This window comes from Microtus pennsylvanicus, chromosome 2 (assembly GCF_037038515.1).
Source record: "Microtus pennsylvanicus isolate mMicPen1 chromosome 2, mMicPen1.hap1, whole genome shotgun sequence".
In the NCBI taxonomy this organism is placed as follows: Eukaryota; Metazoa; Chordata; class Mammalia; order Rodentia; family Cricetidae; genus Microtus; species Microtus pennsylvanicus.
This window is the reverse complement of record NC_134580.1, coordinates 131,240,933-131,251,264: the sequence shown is the minus strand read 5'-3', so window position 1 is coordinate 131,251,264 and position 10,332 is coordinate 131,240,933. Positions and strand designations below refer to the sequence as shown.

At 51.4% G+C, this 10,332-nt stretch overlaps 1 protein-coding gene across 1 annotated transcript; it reads left to right on the top strand.

Annotated features, from left to right (window-relative positions):
- Positions 1-4,455: 4,455 nt before the first annotated feature.
- Positions 4,456-8,806, top strand: Gdf5 (growth differentiation factor 5). The gene is made up of 2 exons (XM_075963911.1): positions 4,456-5,367; positions 7,398-8,806. The coding sequence occupies exons 1-2, from the start codon at positions 4,755-4,757 to the stop codon at positions 8,270-8,272; spliced, it is 1,488 nt and encodes a 495-aa protein (XP_075820026.1). The 5' UTR covers positions 4,456-4,754; the 3' UTR covers positions 8,273-8,806.
- The last annotated feature ends 1,526 nt before the right edge of the window (positions 8,807-10,332 follow it).

Genomic DNA, 10,332 nt, shown 5'->3' with positions numbered 1-10,332 from the left:
AAAAACCACACACAAAAAGAAAACCAACAAACAAACAGAAAAGCTGGAACTGTACTTCAAAAGTCACTTGGGGTAGTGAGACAACTTGTGTGTGGGGTTGAAGGAGCTTGCCACAAAAGCTTGACCTAAATTCAATCCTGAACCCAAGCAAAGGCCAAAGGAGAAGAGGGGTTCCACAAACAGCTTGTGTGTGGTGGGGCTCGTGTGCCCACGCATGCACATACATAATACACCAACTAAGTTTTAAAGTTGGGCTGAAGAGCGGCTCAGCAGTTAGGAGCACTTACTGCTTTTGCAGTGGGCCTGAGTTCAGTTCTCATCGGTCTCACAGATGCCTACAAACTGAGCTCCAGGGAAGCCAGTGCCCTCTTCTGGCCTCCAAGGGCACCAAACACACATGCGTGTGTGCACGAACACACGAATAAATAATTTTTTTGAAGTAACTTAAACTATTAATCTATTTATCTGTAAAACAAAGGAATGAAGCTAAAAAGACCTTCAGCAAAAGTTGTTCAGAGTGGGGCATGGTTGTGAAGTAAGGGGTAGCTGTTATTAACATTTATTGGAGTTTTAAAAAATCGTACAGTAAGCCCCAAAAGTCCAGTTGAAGAGTTGGAGGAGTGGGAATATGAACAAAGAGGTCAAGACCAGGATGAGGACACCCACTGAAACAGATGACCTGAGCTAATGGGAGCTTACCAACTCTGGTCTGACAGGGAAGGAACCAGCACAGGACCAAACTAGGCCCTCTGAATGTAGATGACAGTTTCATGGCTGGGGCAGATTACGAGGCCACTGGCAGTGGAACCAGGCTTTATCCCTACTGCTTGTACTGGCTTTTTGGAACCTATTCTTTCTGGAGGGATACCTTGCTCAGCCTAGACATAGTGGGGAGGGCCTTAGTCCTGCCTCAAAGCAATGTGCTAGACTTTGTTGACTCCCCAAGGGAAGCCTTACCCTCACTGAAGAGTAGATGGGGGTGGGGAGGAGGAGTGGGAACTGAAATTGGTATGTAAAATGAGAAAAGATAGTTTTGTTTAGTTTTTAGATTGCGTAGTATTTATTTTAGGTGTGTTTGTGTTCAGAGAGGTGTGGGACAGCTTGTGAGATTGGATCTGTTCTCCCCTCTTCTTGTGGGATCTGGGGATCAAACTCAGGTTGTCAGCTTGGTGGTAGGCACCTTTAACCCACTGAGCCAACTCTCCAACCATCTTCTCTGGTTTTTAATAGTTCATCCCATGTTCACCCACAAGAGCTCTTTGTGGGACAGCCCTGTCATTATTACCCCCGTTCTGAGCGGCAGGGCCTTTGGAAGGCTCTAGATCACATAATGCACCAATAGCAGAGCCACCATAATTCCAATCTGGGTCTGTCTGCAGAATCCTCAGTTTTTATCAAATCACATATCGGGTGTCTGCATCGACTCGTTCATCCAGTGGATAGAGCTTAGAGAATACTTAGTGGCAAGACAGCGACAGCGTCTCTCCCTTTCAGGGACTCGAAGTCCAGGAGAAAAGGCAGGATATGTTTTAAAATGATGGCTTTTTGGACTCAGCAAGACAAATAGCACATGCCTTTTCCTACATTAGCATCTAGATTTATCCATATGGCCTGAAAGTAGAAGAAAGACCAGTGAGTGCTACTGGGAGGATGAAGGGACCGATGGGGAGACATGGGAACAGGAAGCTAAAGAGGGTGGGGGAAGGAACGCGAACATCGTATTATTTCCTTTCCTATGCAGAAGTTATATATTTAAATATAAAGAGAGATAACGGGAAAGTAGACAGGGTATGTGGCTGGAAGAAGGGGTCTAGGTTAGGGGAGGTGATAGGAGAGTGAACTTGACCAAAGTGTAATAATATGCACGTATGAAAATACCATAATGAAACCCATTCATTATTCTAATTTTTAAAAAGAAATAATAGAAAAGAAAATGATAGTGTTTCTTTAAAAGGACCATTCTGCGAGTCATTCATACAACACACACTAGGAATCTGCTATGTGCTGGGCTCTGTGCCAAGCCCTGGGAATAATTGAAAGACAAATATGGTAAGTGTAGTTATAATCTAATGGGATAGACAGATATGTACATAAATTATGATAGGCATAAGGAATTCAGTTAAAACAAAACTATGAAAAAAAGCACACAGACTGGAAAAGCTGACCTGCGTTGGAGATGGGGCAGAGGCTAAACCTGGGTGGATTTGAACTTGGAGAGCAGCAGGCACGTGATGGCTGTTGGGAAGCTTCGTGCCTTTCCTGGGGAGTAAAGGATGCCTTTGTGTAGCAGCTGGCGCATGTGGGCAGGCTTTAGGTAGGGGCGGGGCTGGGATGGAGAGAGCCTGGAGACCAAGAAGTCACTTCTAAGGGAATTGTAACAGGTAAAAGGGTGAGGAGGACGGGGACAGGTGACAGAGACTGTCGGAGAAGATGCCGGAGAGGACCGTAAAAGAAGACAAGTCAGAAGCAAAGACTAGAGAGATGGGCCTGGACGGCCCGAGGGATGTAATGAGTTCAAGCGTCCTCCTAACTTCCTGAGGAGAGCAGGCGGTGCCTCGGTCCTTTGAAGTGGGCGTCTTCAGACCTAGGAGCTATCAGTGGCCTGGAGGGGCAGAGTAAGTGAACCAGACGCAACACTGGGAGAGAATAGTGCTTTCTGCTTTGGGAGGACAGAATTCTGCTCCCAGCACCCATGTCCGGGTGGCGCACAGCTGCCAGTCACTCCAGCTCCAGAGGCCAAAATAGCCTTTTCTGGTCTCCTCTGGCATCCTCTTTCCACACATACACAGAAACAAAATAAATACTTTTAAAAGGAAAAAAGTTTTGCAGCCACTCAGAGATTCAGAGTGAAGACTTTGCTTGTTGTCCTGGTGAGGGCTTTGTGCACGCTAACCATGCCCCAGACTACTGACTTATATGCCCAGTCTCCAGCAGAGAGTTTAGAGAAACCAACTTTAGCATATGAACGGATCTATTAGGTCAGCTCCAAGAGAGGAGGATTAATAAGGGCGGCTAGAGTAGGTGGTACAGTTCTTTAATCCCGCACTGTAACCAAGGAGGTAGGGGGATCAGGACTTCAAGGGCAGCCTCAGCTAACTTTCACACTGCTGGAGACTCTCTCTCAAGAAAAGGAAAGGAAAAGACTCTGGACTGGGGGGGGGGGGGGTGCAGCATAGAGTCTGCCTACTATGCTTGAGAGGCCTGTGATTTGATCCCTATCACCGCTATACTCAGTGTGTGAAGCTATTCCACATGAAGCTGCTCCCCCTTCTCCATGACCGTAAGTTGCTCATGGAGAACAATGGGTTCTCCAAAGGAAGGGTGTTTACGTACTTTAGCAAGGTACTTTATGGAAACCCTTGAAGCTGGTAGGTGTAGGATCAGGAGTTCAAGGCCAGCCTTGGATACACAGTGAATCTGAGGCCAGTTTGGGTTACATGAGACCTTATCTAAAGAGGAAAAGGAAGGAGAGGGTCACTCTGGAGTTGGGCAGGTATTCAGTTTTCTAAGCAGCCCATGAGAACTCGCTCTTCTAACTTCCTGCAGGGGTCGCTGCTGCCTTAGGCTGGGGCTACCGCCTCTGGTCTCAGCCAGTTTCTTCTAAGAAAACTGGCGGTCTTTGCCTGGGCAAAGGCTGAGTACACACACCCTGGACCTGTTTTCAGCCAAGGGATGGCAGTGCTTAGCCAATGGCATTTGGTGGGGGTGATAGAGTGGGCACTGGTTTTTTTTTTTCTGTTTTTGGGTCACAAGTTTATTAAAATAAAAGAAACTATGGGTAAATGCTGCCATCTGTGCTGCCCCCCAACACACACACACACACACACACACACACACACACACACACACACACACACACACTCCGGGTCCCAGACTAGACAGAGGGATTAAAACTGTTTTACAGACAACTCCTAGGACGAGGACTTCACTGAAAACCTAGCTCACATACGCAATGCCTGCAGATCGCTGCAACTCGCTCCTCAGCATCTCTGCTCAGGATGGAGGGGTGGGCTACTCAGGGAGGTGGAGGTGAAGACCCCTGAGTCTGCTCTGGGATGGGGAGGCCCCCTAAGCCTGAGTCCCGCTGTGGGGCTCTGAGCCAAGAGCCCCCGTGAGCCGTGGCCTCCGAAGGGCAGCGGTGATTTTTTTCACATAAATATATCGCACTTAAATGAATTTAGACAGCATGACATCAGAGAGTAATTAAATTGGTTTGGGTTGGAATTCCGTTTCCAATTCCTGAGTTCAGGTTTGTAAAAGATTTTTCGGAGCACCTGCAGGTTTGTGTGTGTGTGTGTGTGTGTGTGTGTGTGTGTGTGTGTGTAAGTATTTTCACTGGAAAGGATTCAAAATTAGAGGGAAAAAAAAACTGGAGCGCACAGGCAGCATTACGCCATTCTTCCTTCTTGGAAAAATCCCTCAGCCTTATACAAGCCTCCTTCAAGCCCTCAGTCAGTTGTGCGGGAGAAAGGGGGCGGTCGGCTTTCTCCTTTCAAGAACGAGTTATTTTCAGCTGCTGACTGGAGACGGTGCACGTCTGGATACGGGAGCATTTCCACTATGGGACTGGATACAGACACACGCCCGGCGGACTTCAAGACGCTCAGACTGAGGAGAAAGCCCTGCCTGCTGCTGCTACTGCTGCTGCCGCCGCCGCTGCTCCAGAAGACCCACTCCTTCCGTGTTTTTTCCTGCCAAGCCAGAGACACCTTCGCTGCCTTTCTCTGTGGTGTCAGTCAGCGGTTGGCCAGAGGATGAGACTCCCCAAACTCCTTACTTTTTTGCTTTGGCACCTGGCTTGGCTGGACCTGGAATTGATCTGCACTGTGTTGGGTGCCCCCGACTTAGGCCAGAGACCCCCAGGGGCCAGGCCAGGGTTGGCCAAAGCAGAGGCCAAGGAGAGGCCACCCTTGGCCCGGAACATCTTTAGGCCAGGGGGTCACAGCTATGGTGGGGGGGCCACCAATGCCAGGGCAAAGGGAAGCTCTGGGCAGACACAGGCCAAGAAGGATGAGCCCAGAAAAATGCCTCCCAGATCAGGTGGGCCTGAAACCAAGTCAGGACCCCCTCCTCAGACTAGGCAGCCTGCAGCACGGACTGTAACCCCAAAAGGACAGCTTCCTGGGGGCAAAGCATCCTCAAAAACAGGATCTGCCCCCAGCTCCTTCCTGCTGAAGAAGACCAGGGAGCCTGGGACCCCTCGAGAGCCCAAGGAGCCGTTCCGCCCACCCCCCATCACACCCCATGAATACATGCTCTCGCTGTACAGGACGCTGTCCGATGCTGACAGAAAGGGACGCAACAGCAGCGTGAAGTTGGAGGCTGGCCTGGCCAACACCATCACCAGCTTTATTGACAAAGGGCAAGGTGAGGGGGTGGGGTGGCAGGGAGGGGCATTTGTACAGACCCAGGACCTGCAAAGTCCTGGCGTGTGCAGGTGGGGTCAGTGTGTAGCTCCAGCCTAGGGTGGGAGTCTGGAGTTTATACAAGCGCGGTACTAGGAGCGCCTAGGGATCATCATGCCGAATAGGCATGAGAGTACAGAGAGGAGCTAAGATCTGCAGCTGGACACTAGATTCCAAGATCCACTCTTGATTACTGGGTCACACTTTGGTGTGGGTTGCAACACTAAAGTTTTTACGCCCCAGATTTTCCTCAGATAGCAAAGAGAAAGCAACTTTAGGTCCCTGTGGGTCTTCAACTTTACCCTCAGAGAGGGGGCAAAGGGTAGGATATGTGAAGACCCAAAGCGTGTCTATCATCTTGGAGTCGCAGCTGACCTAGGGACTAACTCACACTGTGACCCTAGAAGTCCCTTCTTCCCTGGGGTCTCTTTTCCTGTATGTCTACTGCACGGGCATCGGCTTGGGTGATGTCCGAGCCCTGTGAATGCGAACGCCTCGCGTCTTATCCTAATATGCCGCGTTCATCAGTAACCTGGGAGAACACTTGTCTTCCTTGCTTCTCTGGAGGTCTGCCCACCTAGTGTTATGGGCTCAACGCTTCCTCTCAACTTGCTGTGTGTTCTCAGCAAATCCCTTCCCTTCGTAGAGCCTCAGGTTCTCACAGTGCAGAGCTAGCTGGGCCGCTGGCAGTTAGTGAGGTGCCTTGCAGTTCAGAGGCTCTGGTTCTGAGTCCTGGGACTTTGGCTGGCAGGGTGGGGGAGGGGCCAGAGAATGGGAGAGGCTCCTCATTAGAGCTGGTCTGTAGGGGAATGACAGGGGGTGGGGGAGGTACAGAGGCAGCAGGTCTGGCAGAGGTGGGGGAGGTGGCCTGGCTGCCTGCCCAGCCAGGGAAAGCTGTGACCCCTCTAGGGCTCATAAAATAAGTCCTTGTGTCCCCCCCAGCACTAAGGGGGTTTGGGGAGGGGGAAATGGAGAGTTTAAAGGCCTAATTAGTTACTTTCTAGAGCAATATTTGAATATTCCCTAATGGCATATTGGCATTTAGGAAGGAGAGCATGCTGATTCAGAGATACCACTGAGTTTCACACACACACACACACACACACACACACACACACACACACACAGAGAGAGAGAGAGAGAGAGAGAGAGAGAGAGAGAGAGAGAGAGAGAGAGAGAGAGAGAGGAGAGAGCCTGGTAAATGAATCACATACATGCATACACATATATAACATTATTTTTCAAGTATTCATAGAAGCCTGACTGTACTTACTTATGCCAATAGCATATGTATTACCTTATACTCACTCATGAGCCCAATTGCACACATACACACACACACACGCGCACACACACACACACACACACACTGGAACACTCATGCACACAAAATTGTTAGGCTGGGAACTAGGGAAGTTGAGTTTCAGATTGGCCTTGCTATTAATTTGTTGTGTTACCTACATCGGTTTAATCCCCAGCTCTGTGCCTCGCCCACCCGTACAAGAAGGCTAAGATCCTTAAGGTGGAAGAAGCTCAGAGTGTTGAAGTTCTAGGCTACAGTTCTCTTTCCATGTCCCCCTAGCCAGATGACACTGAATGAGTCCCCTCATTTACTCAGCGCTTCCGGCTCCTCCTCTGGAAGAGGGGGTGTCACATGCACATGCTACCTGTCTTCCACATGGGAGACCATCACGCTGGCTCGTGGATGGGGTGGGCACTGGGAGAAGGCAGTTCTAGGCTGTGACTCTAATATATATATATATATATATATCATCAGCACGCAGCAGGGACACTCAGATCACACAAAGCACCACACCTACCTCCATTTGGAAAAGGGCTCTTGGTGATTTGGGTGTTGGCTTTGGCCATAGTGGGGAAGAGGTTAAAGAAATCTCTTTTGAGTGGGAGAAAGTTAGGTCCTCCCTGGAGGCCCAGAGGTGGCAGGCTGTCTCGAGGAAGTGACAGACATTGACTGCTGGCTGTTTTCTCCAGATGATCGAGGCCCTGTGGTCAGGAAGCAGAGGTACGTGTTTGACATCAGTGCTCTGGAGAAGGATGGGCTGTTGGGGGCTGAACTGCGGATCTTACGGAAGAAGCCCTTGGACATGGCCAAGCCAGCGGTCCCCAGTAGCGGGCGGGCTGCCCAGCTGAAGCTGTCCAGCTGCCCCAGCGGCCGGCAGCCGGCAGCCTTGCTGGATGTGCGCTCCGTGCCAGGCCTGGATGGGTCTGGCTGGGAGGTGTTCGACATCTGGAAACTCTTCCGAAATTTTAAGAACTCAGCGCAGCTGTGCCTGGAGCTGGAGGCCTGGGAACGGGGCCGGGCTGTGGACCTCCGTGGCCTGGGCTTTGAACGCGCTGCCCGACAGGTCCACGAGAAGGCCCTGTTCCTGGTATTTGGTCGTACGAAGAAACGGGACCTGTTCTTTAACGAGATTAAGGCCCGTTCTGGCCAGGATGACAAGACTGTGTATGAATACCTGTTTAGCCAGCGGCGGAAACGGCGGGCCCCACTGGCCAACCGCCAGGGCAAACGACCCAGCAAGAACCTCAAGGCTCGCTGCAGTCGCAAGGCTTTGCATGTCAACTTCAAGGACATGGGCTGGGACGACTGGATCATTGCGCCCCTTGAGTATGAGGCCTTCCATTGCGAAGGACTGTGTGAGTTCCCCTTGCGCTCCCACTTGGAGCCCACAAACCACGCGGTCATCCAGACCCTCATGAATTCCATGGACCCCGAGTCCACACCACCCACCTGTTGTGTGCCCACACGGCTGAGTCCCATTAGCATCCTCTTCATTGACTCCGCCAACAACGTGGTGTATAAACAGTACGAGGACATGGTCGTAGAATCTTGTGGCTGCAGGTAGCAGCACTGGCCCTCTGTCTTACAGGGTGGCGCATCCAGAGAGAACCCCTTCACATGCCCCCGGAATCACAGAGGGGTCGTGAAGCTGCAGCCGGAAGCATCCTGAAAACCTGCAAGAAAGGGGATTTCAGCAGGCCTTCTCTCTGGGTGTGGTCTGGGCTAACGAGTCCCCCACCTGAGGATTCCTGCCCTTCTGCTTCTCTGACAGGCAGCAAGGGGGCCCAAAGAACAGACTGAGTGGGACTGAGACCCAGGAAATGAGGCTCGGTCTCCATCTCTCCTGCCTGGGCCTCCTCTGTCTCCAGACTCTCCAGAGGAGCTGGTGCTATCCTAAGCCCTTCACGGGACAGTCACAGCGCTATCCCCTCCTTGAGTCACCTTTGGGCCTGTGACTTTCCACCCTTAGGGCAGAGGAGATGCTCACTGTCTGGGCTGGTTGAGCAGGGGACATGGGTAGGGATGAAGTGTAGGGGCGAAGAGTATGAGCCTATTAGACTGTTAGACTGAAATGTACATTGCTGAGATAAAAAGCTGAATCCTCATTCCTAACGTTGTGGCAGATTTCTTGTTTACTCCAGGGGACCCAGACCCCTTAAAGAGTTGCTGACCCTGAGCGGGAAGGTAGGTTGCCTCAGGTAAAAACTGTTTCTCTGTCTTGGACCCCACCCCCACGCCTGGGAACTGAAGCAGATGGGGCAGAGAGTACAGCTGGTCAGGGCCAGTGCTCACCTCTTACCCCATTCCTGATCCTTCCAAAGGCCTATTGGTCCCCAGCTCCTTCTGTTCCATTGGGGCCTAGCAGAAAACAAGAGTTTTACATTCCTTAGTCAGTTTGCTGTCTCCAGAATGAAGCCTTAGGAGAGGGAAGGAGCTTGATTGCCTTTAAATTCGTCTCCACCTCGTTCACCAGCACCTGCCCAGTCCAGGCTCCCTCTGTTTCCAGAATCACGGAGTTGACTGAGCCTCACTTTATTCCCCTGCCCACCAAGGGTCTCCTCCTCCCTATGGTGGCATCTCCTTTCTGCCATTGACCATCGTTCTGGCATGGTCCAGCATGGTCCGGCTTGCAACCCCACTGCTGCTCTCTTTCTCTGTGTGACCGACCACAGCACTTCGCTGTTCCCGCAGCTCCTCTCTTTACATTCTACAAGTACATAATTACACACGAGTCACCCATCTCCCTGCTGACCTCAGACAGACAATGCCAGGCCCAGCCCCACAGTGCTTCCTGCTTGGAACTTGGCCCACAGTAAATGCTCACTTCCTTCCCTTCGCTAGAATCTTTGGGGAGGTATGGGATGTGAACTTTCAGAGAGGACAGTCCGCTGGTAGGGAAATTGAGGCACCTGGATCCCAGAGTGGAGGGCTCAAGGCCAGATTTTACCTGGCTACAGAGAGACACAAGAGCCAGGAGACTCTGGTTCCCACCCAGAGGGCCTCAGAATTTTCCCCACCTCCCTCCAGCTGGGACTTTGATTCCCAGGGCTGCCAGCCAAAGCTGTCTCAAGAGTAGGGATCTCTGCCCAACAATGGGCAGGTCTTGTGTCCTTTCCCTTTGGGTTGTCAGGACCTGAAGCAAGAGCCCAGTGCAGGGGGCAGCCTTCGTTTGAGCTGCCTCCTTGGTTTGGAGGCCATTACCTGTCCCAGAGGGGCCAGACTGAGTCTGGAACTGAGTTCTCTCTGGCTTGGCTTCGTTGTGCTTGGCTAGTAGTGAGCCCAGGAGCTCTGGAAGTAAACAAAAGAGCTGCCACAGAAGACAGAGGCCTGATGTGTGAGAGGAGAACAAGCCCAGAGGAAGGTGCCAGTGAGGCCAAGGAGACAGCAGTGGATACAGAGAGAGCAGTGTAGGAGCGAGGTGGCTCGAACCCACTGGCAGAGAGAGACAGCAAGAAGGGGTCACAGGTGGCACTGGCCGCTCTCAAGTACTTATTTCCTGGGTTGTGTATCTTTTGTTTCTTGAAAAGTTCTCCGTGCCTTAGTGCCAGCAGAGGGTAACCCGACTCACAGAGCTCTTCCTGTTGAAGGACTCGGCTTTGAGTGAATGGTCATAGTGCTGGCTGG

What these genes read in the sequence shown, in the direction of transcription:
- Gdf5 (XM_075963911.1), top strand. Translation starts at nt 4,755, where the DNA reads ATGAGACTCCCCAAACTCCTTACTTTTTTGCTTTGGCACCTGGCTTGG. An exon ending in CTTTATTGACAAAGGGCAAG is followed by an intron (nt 5,368 to 7,397) that starts GTGAGGGGGTGG and finishes TGTTTTCTCCAG; the next exon opens with ATGATCGAGGCCCTGTGGTC.